Source organism: Choloepus didactylus, chromosome 24 (genome assembly GCF_015220235.1).
Source record: "Choloepus didactylus isolate mChoDid1 chromosome 24, mChoDid1.pri, whole genome shotgun sequence".
Classification (NCBI taxonomy): Eukaryota; Metazoa; Chordata; class Mammalia; order Pilosa; family Megalonychidae; genus Choloepus; species Choloepus didactylus.
The window spans coordinates 17797386-17817243 of NC_051330.1; the positions used below are offsets into that span (position 1 = coordinate 17797386).

At 39.5% G+C, this 19858-nt stretch overlaps 1 protein-coding gene and 1 pseudogene across 1 annotated transcript; one reads left to right on the forward strand and one right to left on the reverse strand.

Annotated features, from left to right (window-relative positions):
• The first annotated feature begins 5085 nt into the window (after positions 1-5085).
• On the forward strand, positions 5086-5909 carry LOC119519981 (V-type proton ATPase subunit e 1-like). Its single transcript, XM_037817706.1, has one exon. The coding sequence runs from the start codon at positions 5139-5141 to the stop codon at positions 5382-5384; it is 246 nt and encodes an 81-aa protein (XP_037673634.1). The 5' UTR covers positions 5086-5138; the 3' UTR covers positions 5385-5909.
• Positions 5910-11430: 5521 nt separating this feature from the next.
• On the reverse strand, positions 11431-18604 carry LOC119520089 (annotated as a pseudogene).
• Positions 18605-19858: the final 1254 nt, after the last annotated feature.

Genomic DNA, 19858 nt, shown 5'->3' on the forward strand with positions numbered 1-19858 from the left:
AAGATAAAGATAAGTGCTTTGTATTTTGTTGAAGTCAGTATTTTGTATGATACATTTATGTTGACCCATTTAAGTTTAGTGCTGAAAACTAAAACCAAACATGCTATCTTGGTCAATTGAACATGCAAGAATTTTTTTTATTAGAAGTCTGCAGAACAGCAGACTGTTCTGAGCACAAAATGGAATACAGAGGTTTTATCATTTAGCTATTCATCTCATGAACCTAAAGTAATGACATAAAATTTGGGGTGCCAGTTAATTTCATGTTTGGAGTTAAATTGTTCAGTTTTCTAACCCAGCATTCCTTGATGAGACCATTAAACACAGCTACTGGTTGTTGGTCCCTTCTATTTACATTGTTTCGTGAGCATGTCCCAGTGACGGAGGGGGGGGGGGGGGCTGGTGTTTTTGTTTGTTTGTTTGTTTGTTTTCTTTTTGCCATACAAAGTTTGTGTCTGTGTCTTCCACCCTTCTCTGCTGCTTTGGTTTGCCAACCTCTGAGTGTCTTGGCCTCATGTTGAACTTTTCTTCACAATATCAGCCCAAGGTGTCAGGATCAAAGCTGTCCTTGTTGGAGACTGTTGGTGCATTTCCTTTATTTGCGCAGCTGAACAACTTGTTTGCCTTCATCCTTTACCCTCTTTTGCTCCCCTAGAGAATCTTACAGCAGAAACAATGCTTTCCTCGGGGTCCTGATACCCTTTGTGTCCCAGTGTTGACAGCCCAATCGTCTCATTACTTTTAGGCCTATTCTAGAAAAATAACTGTTACTGTAGAAATCTATGGTCTGCTGTTTTTGGTGCCCACCCCCACTAAATTCCACCTTTTAGTAAGTTGACCTGGAGTTTTGGTAAGATCTGAAGATGATATTTCAGAATAAAGGAAATAGATTTGGGCAGAACCAAAAAAAAAAAAAAAATGTCAATTCTACCTTAACTGATTTACAGATTCAAAGCAATCCCAATAAAATTTCCAACACCCTACTTTGCAGAAATGGAAAGGCTAATTATCAAATTTATTTGGAAGGGTAAAGGACCCTGAATAGCCAAAAACCCCTTGAAAAAGAAGAATGAAGTTGGAGGACTCACACTTTCTGACTTTAAAGCTTATTACAGTATGTTGAGTGAAATAAGCCAGACTCAAAAGGACAAACACTGTATGATCTCACTGATACAGACTAATTATTATCAGCAAACTCATCGAATTAAAATCCAGAATATAGGTTAAAGGGAGATAGAACGCGGGTAGAGAATGGGGCACTGATGCTTAATTTGTGCAGAATTTTTAAGGTTGATTGTAAATGTTTAGAAATGGATAGAGTGATGATATCACATTATCATGAGTGCAATTAAAAGCACTGAATTGTGGAAAAGAAAAAACTGGCTACAAGGGATCAGCAATTATCTCTTGCATTTCGCAGAGACAAAGATAGGCAAGACCATGGGAAAGCTTCATTGTGAACAGCAAGAAGGCTCAAGTGTGCTCCCATGGAAGGCTGTTGGCAGTGAAGCTGGAGTAGGGCTACCTAAAAGGCATATTGCACAATTGTTTGGGAAGCTTATTTGGCTTCCCCTGATAGGTCCTTATTTGGAAAAGGGGGTAAGAGTTAGAGGGCAAAAAAACAGAGAGGTTGCTTGTCATAAACCTCCCGAGCCTGATGCCTGCAGAAGTTTTGGGTCTCTCAGTTCTTTCCCTGCTCAGAAATTCTCCTTCCCACCGTGTCCCCTACAGGAGTCCAAGGAAGTGAAGGAGGGGAAGGAGTGGCAGGGCTCTCCCACAAAACTAAGTTTGTGCAGAGAATTTCCTCTAAACTAAAGAAAAAAAAGAAAAAAAAAAACACAAAGTAATATTCTAGTGGCCACTTTTTCTCCTCCTCCAGGGATAAGGTGGAGACTGGATCTCTGGGGTTTACTGTGAGACTGGCTCAGGGTGGAACACTCTTGAGTCTGGTGGTGGAGTTCCCTATCAGCCCTTCCCAGGCTCACTTAGGCTTCTACCCTCCTTCCTCCTTTCCCTGAAAGCAAACAATCAAAGTGGCCTGTCCTTGACCTCAGGACCCTGGGCTCCATTCCCGGGCATCTGTGGACTTGGCCCAGTGCAGTCCTGAGCAGATGGGGCTGGCAGCTGCTCTGGGCTGTGTCAGCAAGGGTGAGGGGGTCTGACCACCTTCTACACTGAACCCTCTGCCCTTCCTCTTTCCCCAGAGTTGTGCATATTCTTCTCCAAGCTGCTGTGCACCAAATCTTGTCTTCTGAAGAGCCTGTGCCATCACCTCCACAGCTCTCCAAGGTAGAATCATGATGGGCTAACCATGGCTGGGAGTAGGCAGGGGCTTTGGGCTGATGGGCTTCTCCAGGCCACCAGGAGGCTGCTCAGGCTGCTCCTCTCCTTGGTGATAGGACACCATCTCCCTTCCAGGAGAGCCTGTGTCTGAAAGCACCCCACCCCACCCTCTTCTTTCCCATGGGATGCCCTTGGCTGTGACTAATCTAGCTCATTCCACACAGCGACTTCCTCCCAACCCCACTCAAGTGTCCCCTCTCTTTGCTTCCTTGCCTTCCTTTCCTGACAGTGTGGTCTTTCCATGGGCTGGGATACAGGCAGGATGAAGTAGTTCCAGCCTGCTCCCCTCAAGCTCTTTGTGGGAGTGGGTAGCTATGGGTACTTAGCTGGCAGCAGCCACTGTATCCTTATTTTCCTTCTATTTAGTATTTGAGATATTAGGAAGGGAGCCATACACAGTGGTGCTCCCACCCTCTCCTGGGCTGTGCATTTATTTGCAGTGGGTTACCTTCTACTTTGTTAATTTTTTTGATTTATGACAAGCCCCTGTTCATTTATCACTCTCCCCCTCCCCTGGTCCCAAGCCAGGCTCTGAGGAAGGTCGAGCCCTTGGGAACGTGAAGCAGGCCTAGCCAACATCAGCTTTCTGGTGCTACTCCCCACCCTGGGCACGCCCTCCCTCCCTTCTCCCTTCCCGACCTGTGGAACAGCCCAGACTCCCTGAGGGTCCAAGAGGGCACAGCTTGTTTCCTAAAGTGGGTGGGGGTCAGGGGTACCAAAACAAGGGAGACCCTACCTGTCAAGCTTCCCATCCTGCACTAGTTTCTATGAGAGATCAAACACAATAAGGAGAGTTTTTTGGAGGAAATAACCCAAGTAGGGCCTTAGACCTCATAAAGAATTTGATCTGAGAGAAATGAGGAGGCAGAGAGGTTTTTCACTGTTAGCTGACATAATCTGATGCATTTTTCATGGGATCACTGTTTTGAGAAATGGTTAGGGGAACAAGGACAGGAGGCAGACACTAGGAAATATTGCTATAATCTGTGTGGTGCATGACTGGACCAGTGTCTTGGAAGCAGTGGTGAAAGATGAGTGTGCCCTGGGGCTGGCAGCCTGCAACTGATGCACTGACAATCAGCTGGCCTGATTTGTGATGGACTTCCAGCAGGGCTCTCTCTGTCTTCTGGGCTCAGTGAGGTCATACACTCTCTTCTCTCAACCTCTTCTCCCTGATGCTATTTCCAGCTAATACCACAAGATTCAAGTAACAGAGGAAAAGATTAATATAAGGTTTATGTTAATATAGAACTACAAGAAAGAAAACAGAGGAAGTGAGGGTCATCATGGGACTCAGGTGCAAGTAAGAGAAACCATCTCAGGTTGATTTAGACAAGAAAGGAATGTATGATGATATTTCGTGTTTGCAAAACGGCGAAAATGGATGGAGAACCAGGCTCTATGAATCATAGATAGGACTGATGCCCACAGCCACATGGCACAACCCATCTAGTGAGGAAATTTGCACCACCACCAAGCAAATGACTACAGGTTGTTCCACCAACACACCACTAGCTCTGGACACTGAACCCACCCCTACCCCACTGGCAAAACAGCCCTAGGAACTCAATCTGAATGAAGGTTTCCAGGTCCCTTGCTCTCTGAGTCACTGGATTCTGCTTCCAAGGCTGAATCTGATTAGTGGAATGACCCTCATTTGACCATACCCTAGCTGCAAGGGAGTTTAGGAAGGGAAATGTCTGCACTTTTACCCTCAATTGGCTAATAAAGTTGGGAAATCCCAAACATACATGGGATTGCAGATGCTAAGAGAGTAAAAATCACAAGTGCCACTAAGGAAAAGTATATCAAATAGGGACCAGTGAATGTCCTATGACTACAAAATACACACAATGTTTTCCTTTTGTGGCTCTCATTTACACTACCAAAAGGAAATTCTGAAAGAAAAATTACAAAAATATTCTATTCTTTCCTTGTATGAATTAGTCTCCTGAAGGAACTATGTTAAATGATAATCTTTTGAATGTTTGTTTAAATATTGTCAAAAGCATGACAAAATTTATATGAAAATATATAATGTATGTAAATACATACCTACATACACACAAATACATACATGCACGCACACATATACATGAAGAAAGAATGAGGAAACACTAAAACCCTATAGATATCATTGGACACCCTGCCTTTTCCCACTGTAACTAGAGCTGAACAAAGTCATGGAAGTCCCAGGTATTCAAATTTCTTTTTGGGTATTATTTTTGATGAGTTTTTAATTTGCATCTAAGACAGCCTGAATCAAATAAATCACCATATGAATAAAATCGGCAGTTAATATATGTTGATTCTATTTTTTGCATTCCAGACATAAATGGACATATGTGAGAGTATTTCTATGTACTATTAGAAGGAATGGGAGATAAAAACTGAAGTGATTATAGATTTATTTGTATAATCCTCTATCAGGGATCTAAAAATCTTTACATTAAAATTTTTTTCTGTATTGAAGGATTTCTTTTCTCCTTCTGTGTGGAGGTGGGACAGAAACATGTCTGACCAAAAGAAGACAGACTTATTATATTTTGAAAAATTATTTTTAAGTTCCAGTTAAGGTTGGTTGTATTCATTCCTTGAAAGTACAGTTGCTTTGACAAAGATTTAATGTTATTTGCAAAAGAAAGATCTTAAAACTTAAGCAATTTTAAAATACCAGGACAGAAGTTTAAGGAAAATTATATTTGGGATTAAAAATATATTAGAAGCTGGTTGACACTTCCGGGTGGGACCAAAGTGAGGCGGCGAGGCAGGGGCTGGCAGCTCCGGCGGCAACTATGGCGTATAACGGCCTTATGGTGCCTCTCATCGTGATGAGCGTGTTCTGGGGCTTCGTCGGCCTGTTGGTGCCCTGGTTCATCCCTAAAGGACCTAACCGAGGAGTTACCATCACCATGTTGGTGACCTGTTCAGTTTGCTGCTATCTCTTTTGGCTGATTGCAATTCTGGCCCAGCTCAACCCTCTCTTTGGACCACAACTGAAAAATGAAACCATCTGGTATCTCAAGTATCATTGGCCTTGAGGAAGAAGACATCTTCTACAGTGCTCAAGTCATTGAGGTCATGAAGAGAATTCCTCTGGATGCAAAATCACCTCCAACCCCAGACCACCTTTCTTGACTTGGGCATCAACTGCTTAAACCTTCACAGCAAGTTTGAGTATCTTTTCTAAAATGTAGTATTTTTTTCTTGTCACCTTTTTTTACACTTTGATGAATGATGTGCCTACTTAACCTAAACTATGCCGACTCTACAAATGTGCATGTGATCTTCTGAGATGAAAGATGCTGTTCTTCTGAGAAATATGGGTACTCTCTTTTTGGAATCTGTGGATTTGAAGATGGCTCCTGTCTGCTCACACCATGAGAAGAGCAAAGAACAGCCAGAAACTGCTACAAGGCAACTAAGATGCCAGTGGGGCACTCAATACGACTGCACATTCAGAGGGAAGATCTGTCACAACACAATAGAATTACAACAAACTATATTTTCAGGATGAATTTCTTGTTTCTGCCATCTTTTGGAATAAATTATTTTTCTGCTTTCTATGGGAAAAAAAAATATATATTAGAAGCAAAAACTTAGGCTCCACTAAGCATCTGATTCCTCTTATCTTCAATACACAACACATGCATGCACAAATACTTTTCTCTAAGGGTTCCAGAATACTAGATTAAGGGTATGAAAATTAGTACAAGAATTTTAAGAGACACTTTCCAGGGATCACTGAAAAGTGAACATGGGCATTTACCTCTGCTCTCTCATATACATCAATGAAATGATAGTAAAGTGATTAATTTGAAAGTTTGAAACATAAGGATAAATAAAAGAGACTAGGAGAAAAAAAAATAAAATTTTGAAAGCAAGAATGCAAATATAAGACTAGTAACTTGACAGCAAACACTAGAAAACCCAAACCTGAGGCTGCAGTGGCAAGTTGATTTGTGCTGCTGATCCCTCCAAAGCCCAAAATGGAGATGTCAGGTGCCAGTGGTGGAAGACGATCAACTGGAAGTCTGAGTATAGAATGGTCAGAACCCCGTATCTCCTCCCCACTGCAGCAGACTGCAGATTTACTCTCTGGAGAGGATGATTCGGTGAAGCCCTGGAGATAAGGACACCAATTGCCCATGGAGGCAATTGCCCTTGTGTCCTATTGCCCCCTGTGTGACCACTGGAATTTCCCCTGACCTCTCTAAAGCTCAGCTCTCCCATCTGTAAAATAGGGTAAGATGACTTCTGACAGGGTTGTGAAGACCATTAAAAGAATAATTCATGCATAGCACTTAGCACAGTGCCTGGCCCATAGTAAGAGCTTTATGTACCCCAGAAAAAAAAAACAAAAACAAAAAAAACATTTCTTACACTTAACACATTCCTATGGGTGTGATTTGATTGTAATTAGCACCTTTTGATGAAGTTACATCAGTTAAGATGTGGCCCAACTCAAACAGGATGGGTCTTAATCCCATTACTGGAGTCCTTTATAAGCAGAATGAAATTCAAACACACAGAGAGAGAAAGCCACAGAAGGAGCAACACAAGCTGACTACCTACAGGACCCAGAAGAGAAGGGCACATGTGCACTGCCATGTGAGAGAGGAGCCTAGGAGCAAGGAGAGTCAGCAGCCAACCCCAGAATGCCAGTCCTCAGGGAGAAAGCATCCCTTTGATGATGGCTTTATTTGGACTTTTTTTCCTAATCTCAAAACTGCGAGCCATTAAATTTCCATTATTTAAGCCAATCTGTTGGATGGTATTTGCTTGAGCAGCCAAACAGATTAAAACAGGGCTCTCTCTCTCTATATATATATTTTGGCCTATATTTAAATAATTTTATTATTTCCTTCTGAAACTGTTCCTAGAACATGTGACTTTAATGCCTTTGATATAAATTTAACCTACTCTCCTGGTCCTCTTGATCTTCTAAATATCTGCATCATTTCTCAATTTACGTCAAAGTTACTTTCGTCAATTTTCTGATCTCATTCTGCAGTATGAAATATTAAAGAGATGCTCTTCTCTATTCCTCCTACATTTACGTTTATCTATTCCTCGTACAAACAATTCTTCTAAACCCTGAGCTTTAGTTTAATCTCATTTCACAGATGATGAAACAACCCAAAAAGAGGAGGGTATTTCTAGAAAGGAAAAAAAAAAGTTTTAGTGTCATCATTCTCTTTATAAACTTCACTTTTATTTTGACTGAGACCTTTTATATTGTCAGAATCAAAATGCCAAGTCATAGTATACTCTTTCAGAACTCCATTGATCAAACAAACCTTTGAGTTCGTTTCACATAGCTAACTAGGGCATGAAATGTCAATTATAATTGTGCAAATGAGCAAATTTATTGCAGGAAAATTATAACATATGCAGACTAGTTTTTCCTATTTGTTACAATCTCACAAACATTAGACTAATCAAAAAAATACTCTACAATTCTAGAGACAACATTAATTAACAGGATTAGGGGTGGAGTCTGCTTACCTATTAATTAAAATTTACCATGTTTCTTTTAATAGCAGAAAGATTCTTGAGGTATCCCTCAAGAACAAATAAAAGTCTTCCATAAAGCAGCAGCTTCCCTGCCACCCAAAAAAGTATTTTTATAGTTTTATCTTTTAGAGGGAAACTACCAGCAAAGTCACAATTATGAAGATATATTGTAAGCGAAAAAGTCAATAAAAAGTACTTTTTTTCACTAACTTTTTCACATTTCCAGCTAAAACAGAAACACAAGTTTAAGACTTATGTTTAAAGTTTACAAAACAATGCACAAAGTTGAATAAACCCAGATTTTGGGAAATAAATTTTAAAAACTAGACGATAATAAACCAAAATGTTAGCAGATGTTGCTGACGGTTGAAATAAGTGATTTTTTCTTCTTTATACTTGTCTATAATTTTCCAAATTGAACACTTATTACTTTTATATTCAGAAAAATCTCACTGAAAAAACCACAAAACGTACAATAAAAATCTCATTTAGAAGGGCTCTGCAAGTTGTCCAAATATTACTGATGTAATTCACCATTAGAGATAATGCTCCCGCACTTTCTCACTTCCCAACACCGAAATGGTGTTTACTCTCCTATTATTTTTCCGTTGCACCCTCAAGGAAGGGTCATTCCCTTCTAACGTTTCACTTCTCCATATACACACGCTTTTTACGTCTGTTCTTAGGTTCCCATTAATTCTTAATATTCCATTTTTTAAAGCCTACCTCTAAATTTCGATGTAACAGGCTTTGAAAAAAAGTGTTTTACCCATTAATTACAACGTGCCCACCATCACTTCAACCACGGAAAAGTGAAGGCCGAGTAAACTACACGTCCCACCATGCATTGCTGCCTTGTTCAGAGTAGGCCTCTACGGAAACACACACACACACAATTCTGGAAGTCCCACCTGCTACTGCGTTTCTAAACATCTCCTGCACTTTCCATTCAAACTGCAAAAACAAAAGCCTCGTGATTGAGCGGGTAAATTCTATCAGACTCCAGTGTTCCCGTCTTTTTTTCCGGGGCTGGATGCACGCACAGGCCTTCTATCTGCCTTCAACGGGGACTTGTCTTGGCGGCCTCCGCCCACGTCCTGCCCTTTCTGCCTACAGCCCTTTTCCCTCTTGCCGGGTCTTGAACAGACTAGGATGGTACTGTGTCCGGGCTCGCGCCGCCCTCCCTGCCTTCTCTGCCCTGCGCTGCTTTTCCCGCAGTGCCGGGAAAGGTGGGGGAAAGGGGAAGTCAGGCCGGAGCACAGGAGGGGGCGGTGGAGGCGCGCAGAGGGGTTTATGAGGTGGCTGGTCCTCCTGCTGCCGTTGCCATGGCTACCGCCACTACCACATCAGGCCCTGACTGTACGGGTAGCCGCTGCGGTCACGTGACCGCTTTCGCGCGGCCGTCGCTAGTGTACGTAGCCGGCCGCGCGAACGAGCCCGCGCGCGTCCCCGCCTCCCGCGCGACCCCGCCTCCCGCGCGACCCCGCCTCCCGCGCAGGCATGCAGCGGGAGCAAACGAGCCGGTCAGCTGCTGCCCGTTGCCCGCAATACCTCTTTAAAAACTATTTTAACATAAATTTTTAACTGCACCTTGGTGTATTGTCATTGACCTGCCTGCAGTAACATTATATGGTAGCGCTCCGCTAGTGAAGGCGTGGTAGGGGTTTTGTTAAGAATGTCCATTCATTCATTTATTCAACTATTATTTGTGAATGGCCTGTTTTGTGCCAGGCTTAATTCCTGTTGCTGGCATTAGAGCCATGAGAAAAGATGAAATAAGCCCAGCCCTGAAGGAGCTTTTATTCCAGGTGGAGGTGGCAAATACACAATAGATAAGTAGGTTATTTGAAACATGAGAGGGTGAGAGTGCTCTGGAAACAGCGAGAGTAAGATAGGGTGGGAGGAGAGGGCTAGGAAAGGAGGTGGGATTTTTTTTTTTCATGATCAAATATATATTATAAATATGCTTGACTAAGCACAAGGAGTAATGCTGACTTACTATATATAATCAATTAAGATAATTTCAAAATTATTTGTAAGACCACATATTTTACTATATAAAAAGTAATGTTAAAACAATGAAAGCCAAGACTTTCTGATATTTAGAAGTCTGAAGCATTGTCCAGTTTTTTAAAAAGAGCAAATTCCAAGGGAATTCCTCCTTGCACTCCCTTGATTCACTGCCAAATGATTCACAATGGAAATATTTTTGAGATCTGTGGAAAAGTGACTTAAAGTTAAAAAAAAAAGATTGAATTCACTAAAAAAGAAAACCTTAATCATTTAAAAAAGAAATGCAGGACATGTAAATGATATATTAAAATACATAAAACAACTTTACTAATAATTGCTGATTAAGTAATTAAAAATATCTAATGACTGACAGAAACAAAACAAAACTTGGTAATTGAAGATAAAAATTCTCAATTGTTATGTATTACCGTTATTATAACTGTTATTTAAAACAATTGAGAATTTTCTTCAACCAAATTTCTTGTATTAATTTAAAAACATAAAAAACATTCCCCAAACAAAGCAAGTATTTCCTTGGACAGGAAAGCTTATATTTTACAAATGACACACATATTTCCAAACATTTTAGTGCACAAATGTAGGGATATAAAATTTAAAAAGTATTGTCCCTTCTTAAGTCCAAAGTGGCTTCAGTAACATCAGCTGATCATGCCCTTTTTCAAATTCATCTCTTTAAGCTATGATCCTAGAAAATTTAAATCAATATAGATGACAAAAAAACGGCTTATGCTTTACCACATATTGACCTTGTAAATTGGAATGGTGAGATGTTTCTGGAGAACATACTTATCTCTTTCCTTTCACTAGTGTACTTCAGCACTCAGCAGGGATTTGTGCCAAGAGCTAGTAGCATTTGTCACCAAACCTGTTACTCCCCAAAATAGTTTTTGTTAGTTTTTTTAAAAACCAAACTCATGGGTGCCCAAGAAGAAAATGTAATTTGTGACTTCAGATGCAGAGTTTTTTTACTTTTTATTTTTTATTTTTGGCTTCTGCAATATAATTTTGCCAAATTTTCCAAGTTAAATTTATTAACCTGCAGTAATCCTCATTTTAAAGTAGAATATAACAATTCTCCCAGTGGGTCAGAAACATGGCTTACATTATCTCTGTTGGTGCTAAGATTTAACCATTTGAGTCAGGGTCAATAGAAATACAACTCAAATTATTAACATAACTTATAGTGGTAAATGTTTTGAAAAAAGCAAATTGGTTTCCTATTTATACTTTTTAGAAAAGGTCTACTATAAAAATATTCTTTTCTCCCTTACGTATTTCCCTGCCACGACAATGCTAAAATATATCTAGATTCTCTTCAAACATAAGGATTAAGAGCAAAACATTCCACTATAGTTCAAAGATTCTTTCACATGACCAGTGTATTGTTTTCAAGACACTAAAAACTTAGGGGGACACTAAAAGAAAATTTTTCTTCTCACCTATTGATCTTTTAGGCATATTTCCCCTCAAACTTTTCTAAACTAAACATTGTTGTAACTGTTTTTTTCTGAAATTTCATTTTCCATGGTACAGTCCTTAGGTTATTTTCCTTTTATTTGGAGCCACTCCGTTTTTAACTTGCTGAGCAGGCAAGCAACTGCTTTTGGTTTTCATGGAAACCATGCTTTTGGTTTCCTGCAGTTGCATGCAGGCATTCTTATTTCACCAAACTTTTGTTCTGTTGTAGGGCCTAGAAACTTAGGTGGTACTAGGCATTCTTCCATGAGGAATATAATATGGTAAAAGGGCCTGGGATCCTAAGGGACCCAGGGAACTGAGCTACTGGAAGCTACACTAGGAAGAATGCAGTGTTTTATGCAAATTGTATGCTGTCCTAGTGATGTTTCCATCAGAGCTCTTGTCGAACAGGAGCGGAGAATCTGCTGCTGCCTGAAACAGGAAGTATGAACCTTCCTGCAAGCTACTTAATTTCTTTAGGGTGTGTTGGAGGTTGTTAAATAAACTTGAAATCTTGAGACTGAGAAACTTTTAATTCTTCTGAGGTAATTTCTTCAATCAGGAATAGCATTGAGTAAAATGCATCAATATGCTTAATATAAAATGAGCAGTTGGAATGCAATAAACTTTCAGTTCCATAAGCAACAAAGTTCACTTGCAGTCAGAGCTTCAATCCCATAACAAGCTGGATATTCCACTTTTGGTAATACCTAAACTGGAAATTATCTTCTGATTTTCTTCTGTTGGTTAGAACGTGGTCCTGTTTTTACCATCTGGACAATGACATGCACACGCAACAATAGATCTTGCAGGCTAAACAACTTATAAACAAAATTTCCTTCCTGAGAAGCTAGATATTCCTGTGTATCTTCAACATAGTCCTAAAGTTCATATGGCAATCATCCTTTTGGTTTCTGAAACACAGAAGGCCATGTAGACTTTGGCCAACTAGAGGCATATGAAGGAGTAGGGGATTGCTCAGAAGCCGGAGGCTATTTAGAATTTTCTAAGTTCATTAAGGGCAATTCAGTACTTTACTGGAACTTGGCTTTAAGAGTTTATCCTGCATTTAAAAAATTTCTCCAAACTGGGTCAAATTTTTAATATACTCTTTTGATAGTTTTTTTTTTTTTTAAACACATGACTCTTAGGGACTACAAGTAGTATTAGTCTGGTTTCCTACAGAAGCCTGTCCTGAGGAATAATTTGGGCTTGTTGATCTAGAACTTAAGCTAGAACCTACAGCAGCTGTCTTTCCATTACTATTGTTTTTACACCCTGTATCAATGATTAAACGGTCTTCATCTGTATCACCATGGCAAAGAATTACATCTTTAGTTTTAGTTGCTTCTGATGTAATAGTCTTTTCCTTTGAATTGTCTGTGTTCTCTAGAACATTTGTTCTTTCATCAACATATACTTTATCAATGGTCATATGATTTTTATTAGAGGTTTCAATTTCCTTTGCCTTGATACCTTCCAACTGTAAAGCAGCAGAGGTTTTCAGTTCACCATCTTGCAACAAAGACTTGTCAGAATTTGATACCTTATCACCACATGGTACAAATCCCCGATCGTCTTCAGGGCCACCATCAATACCAGTTGCCAGTTGTTTCTCCTTTTGCAGTTGTTCCATTAGGACCTGTGATAAACTTCTAGAATGAGCAGAAATGTCTGGTACAGTTGGTGCCATGGGTGTAGCTGCAACTTCGGAAGATATGGAAGTATCTGCCATGTTGGGTACTGTGGAAGTACTTTGCTGTACAATTGAAGACAATTGTATAGCAATGTAGCTTATAAGGGGTGACAGTGTGATTGTGAAAGATTTGTGGATCACACTCTCTTTATCCAGTGTATGGATGGATGAGTAGAAAAATGGGGACAAAAAACTAAATGAAAAATAGGGTGGAGGGGAAGATGATTTGGGTGTTCTTTTCTACTTTTATTTTTTGTTCTTATTTTTACTTTTTCTGGTACAAGAAAAATGTTCAAAAAATAGATTGCGGTGATGAAGGCACAACTATGTGATGGTACTGTGAACAATTGATTGTACACTTTGGATGACTGTATGGTATGTGAATATATCCCAATAAAATTGAAATAAAAAAAGATAGCTATGCCAGTTTGGATGTTTTATTTCCCCCCAAAACGCCATGTTCTTTAATGCAATCTTGTGGGGGCAGACTTAAGAGGTGATTAGTTTGGAACTCATTGAGTGTTTCCATGGAGATGTGAGTCAATCGACTGTAGAGGAGAACTTTGATTAGATTATTTCCATGGAGGTGTTACCCCACCCATTCAGGGTGGGTCTTAAATAAATCACTGGAGTCCTATAAAAGAGTTCACAGACAAATCTGATGATTTGGTGGTGGTTATTCCCAAAGTTTCAAGTTTTGTGACATCATCATCAAAATCCAGATCCAAATTTTCCATACTCTCAATTCTTCAGCATTCATTAACTTCATAAAATATATCCATTTCAGATATATATTCTTCAGGTGTGTCCATAAATACTGCAGAGACTGAAACAGATGAGATTTTGGACATCATGAATTTTAATAGAACTTTGTGGAAAATTTGGTTTCTCTCTCTCATTGTCATTTTCTTTTGAAGAAGTGGTGAATTAAAATAAATTACTTTAACTGGCTTTGAACCTGTAATAGGTATTACTTGAACACACACTGGAATTTCCCATTGTTCCTTGTAGTTTGGTCCATGATTATTTAATAAGGTAAAAAATGATTAACTAGTTAGAGCTATCAGAGAGTGATATCTTGAAACAAGCTTCTCTGCATTTGGTTCTTTACTAATACCATGCATAGCTGCAGCTGTTTATTCTGGTGTTTCAGTGGTAGATATGTTACTGTTCCCATTTGCTAATGCTGTCAGAAATGGATTGGCTTTTATAAAGGGGGCTTATTTGGTTAAAAATTTACAGTCTGAAGGCCATTAAAATGTCCAAATTAAGGCATCAACATGAGTATACCTTCACCAAAGGAAGGCCAATGGTGTCTGGAAAACCTCTGTTACTTGGGAAGGCACGTGGCTGGTGTCTGCTGTTCCCCGGTTGTGTTCCAGCTCCACTCTCAGCTCCTGTGCATTCTTCAAAATATTGCTCTTGAGGTGTTTGTCCTCTCTTAGTTTCTCCAGAGCAAATACGGGGCTAACATCTCCAAAGTGTCAGCAAAAGTCTGCTTTCAGTGACTGTCTCCAAAATGTCTCTCTCAGCTGCTCCCCAAAATGTCACTCTCAGCTGTTCTGAGATCCTTCTGTCTATGAACTCTTTTATAGGACTCCAGTGATTTATTTAAGACCCACCCTGAGTGGGTGGGGTAACACCTCTATGGAAATAATCTAATCAAAGGTCTTCTCCCATAGTCGATTGAGTCACATCTCCATGGAAACACTCAATAAGTAACAACCTAATCAACTCTAAGTCTGCCCCCACAAGATTGCATTAAAGAACATGGCGTTTTGGGGGGACATAAAACATCCAAACTGGCACAGCTATCTTTTTTTAATTTCAATTTTGTTGAGATATATTCACATACCATACAGTCATCCAAAGTGTACAATCAATTGTTCACAGTACCATCATATAGTTGTGCATTCATCACCACAATCTATTTTTTGAACATTTTTCTTGTACCAGAAAAAGTAAAAATAAGAACAAAAAATAAAAGTAAAAAGAACACCCAAATCATCTTCCTCTCCCACCCTAATTTTCATTTAGTTTTCTGTCCCCATTTTTCTACTCATCCATCCATACACTGGATAAAGAGCATGATCCACAAAGCTTTCACAATCACACTGTCATCCCTTATAAGCTATATTGCTATACAATTATCTTCAAGAGTCAAGGCTACTGGGTTGCAGTTTGATAGTTTCAGGTATTTACTTCTAGCTATTCCAATACATTAAAACCTAAAAAGGGTTATCTATATAGAGCATAAGAATGCCCACCAGAGTGACCTCTCAACTCCATTTGAAATCTCTCAGCCACTGAAACTTTATTTTGTTTCATTTCACATCCCCCTTTTGGTCAAGATGTTCTCAATCCCATGATGTCGGTCCAGTTTCATCCCTTGGAGTCATATCCCACGTTGCCAGGGAGATTTGCACACCTGGGAGTCAGATCCCATGTAGTTCAACTCAGTAGTGAGTTCACCTGCCGAGTTGGCTTAGCTAGAGGGAGAGAGCCACATCTGAACAACAAAGAGGTACTCATGGGGAAACTTTTAGGCACAATTATAATCCAGTTTAGCCTTTCCTTTGCAGTAATGAGTTTCATAAGGGCAAGTCCCATGATAGGGGGCTTGGTACATCAAACCACCAATGTTTGTCAGAACATAGCAACAATCCAGGTGAGGAAGCTGAACATGTCTGCATTTTCCCCCAGCTCCTCAGGGTGGCCTGCATAAATATTTTTATTCTCTGTCCAAATTACTTTGGGATGTGTTACTATTTCACACTAACCTATGCAAACTTACTAGGTCTCACTTCCTAGTAAAAGTTCCATGTAATAATATTTGAACAAACAATACAAATTAAATTGTTTAGGAAATACAGATCTTGCGCCAATTAAAGATCTCTTCCCTTGGTCTCACATGGAATTTGAAGTTATAAAACACAGTTAGTATTGTCCTTTACCCTTTGCCCTAACCCTAACCACATCTGCTTCATTCATATCTCTAACTGAAGTCTGGACTCTTTTTCAGCTTTTTTAACAGTTGCTATATGTGCTAATACTGACATTCATATCTGCCGAGTTCTAGCACTGAGTTTCAGGTGTCATACAGATACCCAAAGTTCCAGGGATTGATCAGGTTAAATGCAAAGGGATCAGCATCTCTGAATCTGGAGATAGCCATTACAATTCAGGTATAGATGTGACTGCTGTAAGATCTTATAATCTAGGGATCATTACAATAAGTGTTCCTCTGATAAGCTGTGCTCTAAGGTTCAATTCTGAGTTTACACATTGTAGTTAGTCCATATTGGTGAGGCATTATACTGTTTGTCTTCTTGTTAGGTGTCTCACAGCTGCACTCCTTGCAGTTGCTCAATATTCCATTGTATGTACACACAACATTTCACCATTCTGTTCCTCAGTTGATGTACCTTAGGTCACCTCCACCCATTGCAAATCATGCATACAGTCTCCATAAACACAAGTTTGCAAATGTCCACCCATGTTCCTGCTCTCAGATCCTCCAAGTATATGCCCCCTAACAAGGTTGCAGGACCTTAGGGAACCCACATACTTAGTTTCATGTGGAACCACCCCACTGTCCTCCAGAAAGGCTATATCTTTCTGCCTCCTAACCAACAGTAAATATGTGCATCCCTCTCTCCATGTTTTCTCCAGCACTTTTATCTCTGTTTATATTTTTCCATACAATTTTATAGAGCTATACTCACATGCCATATAATTATCCACAGTGTACAATCAATTGTTCATAGTATCATCATACAGTTGTGTGTTTATCACCGCAGTTAGCAGTTGAACATATTTATTACTAAAAAAAGGTTTTTTAAATGAATAATAAAAAAAGATAAAAATAAAATACCATACAATACAATAGTAGGGTCAGACAACAATACCACTACCAAGAATCCCATATCCCTCATACACATTTAATTTTGGTATATTGCTTTTGTTATATTTAATGGAAGCATATTACAATATTACTGTTGACCATAAATTCCAGTTTGCTTTGATTATATTTTTCCCCAATACCATCCCCTCTCCAACACTTTGTATGGTTGATATTCATTTGTTCTCCCACATGCAAGAACAGTTTTGTATTTGTACATTTAGTCACATTGATCACTCCAGTTTTTGCTAAGTTAAACAGTCCCAGTCTTCATCTTCTATCTTTATCTCAGGTATTTTTCATGCCCCTAGCCCACCTCTTTCAGGTTTACTCATGGACATCTTTGTTCAGTGTACTTACAATATTGTGCTACCATCACGCAGTATTGTGCTATTTCTGGATATATACAATCAATCCTGCTGAACATTCTGTAGTCCTTCATCATCAAATGCCCAATTTCTACCCTCTTTCTATCTCCTGGTAGCCTTATTATCAGCTTTAAACTCTCAAAGTTTGCTCATTAATGTTAATTCATATTAATGAGACCATGGAACCGTTATCTTATGAGAGCTGTAACTTTGCAAGCATTGAGGGAAATATGGTTTTCACATATTTTATGTCACCCAATGCAAGAAGAGTTTTTTCTAACTTTAATCCCATTTCTGTTTTAAATGGGAAGAACCCCATTAAGCTGGAGACGTCATGGAGATAATAGAATTCTGTATATGTTTTCACTTGCTCAATGCAAGCTCTTAAAATTTGCTCTGTGAAGAAGCATCATAAGAAAGCATATTATATTCCTGTGCACATTTCTTTCCAGAATTGCAAAAACATTAGGAATTCAGTAATTTCTTCATTCACATGTTTTTCCATATCCAAATACTGCAAATAGTCATTTTAATGTATTACAACAACTTTGGAATTTGCGGTAATTTTTGCATACTTAACCAACAAGTCCACACAACCCTTTTGTTCTATGAGAAATGAAAGAAAGAAGGATAGGGAACTCTTGGTTTTGGAGGAAGAACCATTCCAACTGTGGTTTAACTTTTTCCTTTGCTTGAACTGCTGAGCTAAGTGCCAGCCCACTTTCTACAGAACTTGCTGAGGCATTCAAATTTTCTCCTCTATGTCTGTTAAATAAAATACATAGTTCTTTTAAACTTGGAGACATGGAATGATTTTGTTCCTGTTTGCTAATGCTGCCATTATGCAAAATACCAGAAATGGATTGGCTTTTAAAAGGGGGTTTATTTGGTTACAAAGCTACAGTCAGAAGGCCATGAAAATGTCGAAATTAAGTCACCAACACAAGTATACCTTCACAGGTATACTGAGTTCCTTCTGTTTGTCAGCTTTTTTATGGCTCCGGTGATTTAATTCAGACCCACCCTGAATGTGTGGGGTAGCACCTCCTTGGAAAACATCCAGTCAAAGGTCTTGCTCACAGTTCATTGATTCACGTCTCCATGGAAACAATCAGTAGGTTCCAACCTAATCAACACTAATACATCTGCCCCCACAAGATTGCATCAAAGAAACATGGCATTTTGGGGGACATACATCCAAACCAGATCTGTATAATTGTCTTGAGAGAAAAATGTCTTCACATCCCAGTTCAGTCTTGGTTCACCCATGGCCATCGTGGAGCTCATTCTTAGGTTTCTGCTTTATTCTAGCTCACAAAGCTGCTGCCTGGCAGTATACGCTCCAGCTGACGCAGAATCTCTCCAGAATCTACACTTACCTGGTGGTCCATGGTGGCTCCAGCCAGGGCCATGGGCCAAACACTTCACCCCACTTTCCCCATTGATGTGGTCTCTGGAAAGGCCCAAGTGGAATGTTGTCATGGAGGGCATCATGAAGAAGGGTCAATCTAATGAATACTTGAAGGAAGTAGGAGTGAGGCATGGAGATATCTAGGGGAAGAGCATCCTCTCAAAAGATTTGATATGGTAGTGAGTTCTGGTGTTTTCAAGAAATAACCAATGGGACCACTGGGGTTGGAAAGCAAGGGGGTGAGTAGTTGTTAATGAAGTTGGGGTTGGGAGATGGAGGATGATTCTGGGAGAAGGTGGGGAGGAGCAGATCAATTAGTCATTGTTGGCCTATTGACTATTGTACTGTCTGCTTCTCTCTCTTTTGTCTTCTTTTGTCAGACCTATACTATTCTGTTTCTTGAGATAGTGCAGTTCTCTTAACACTTTCTGGTATTCAAAATATTGCAAAATATATACTCTTTCTGCAGTCTGCAATGTAATTTTCCTTTACTGGTTTAAAAATGCAGAATTTGTCAAGTCCACCCTTGCTTTGCCAACCAAAATTACAGTACTATTATTGAGGACTATGTAATCAGTAAGCACAAACACAAATGAAATCATCTTGCCATCCTTTGATCTAAAGCAGACGTTCCCATAGCCCAGATTATACTAACATTAAAAGTTTGTAATAAAAAAGTTAAAATTTAATTATTTAAATTATCCTTGTAGAAAAACATTAGTATCCAAAGAGATGTCCGAGGACTGTGGTTTAAAAACACTGTGCTAAGTTGTTACTTACCGCCTGTTTTAGTTTCCTAGGCAGCTCAGGCAAATATCATGAAGTGGGTCTGGTGTTTGGAGATTGGTTACTGGTAATCTTTGGTCCTAAGGTCATCATATAACAAGGCATATGGTGGTGTCTCCTGGTCTCTCCCCTCTCTTCCAGGTTCTGTTGATGTCCAGCTTCTCTCTTCCTGTGGCTTTCTCTCTGTCTGAATTTCACTGTACTTATAAAGGACTCCAGTAATAGGATTAAGATCCATTCTGATTGATGTGGGACACAACTAAAAGTAACCTTATCAAAAGGTCCTAATTATAATGGGTTCACACCTACAGAAATAGATTAAATGTAAGAACATCATTTTCTGG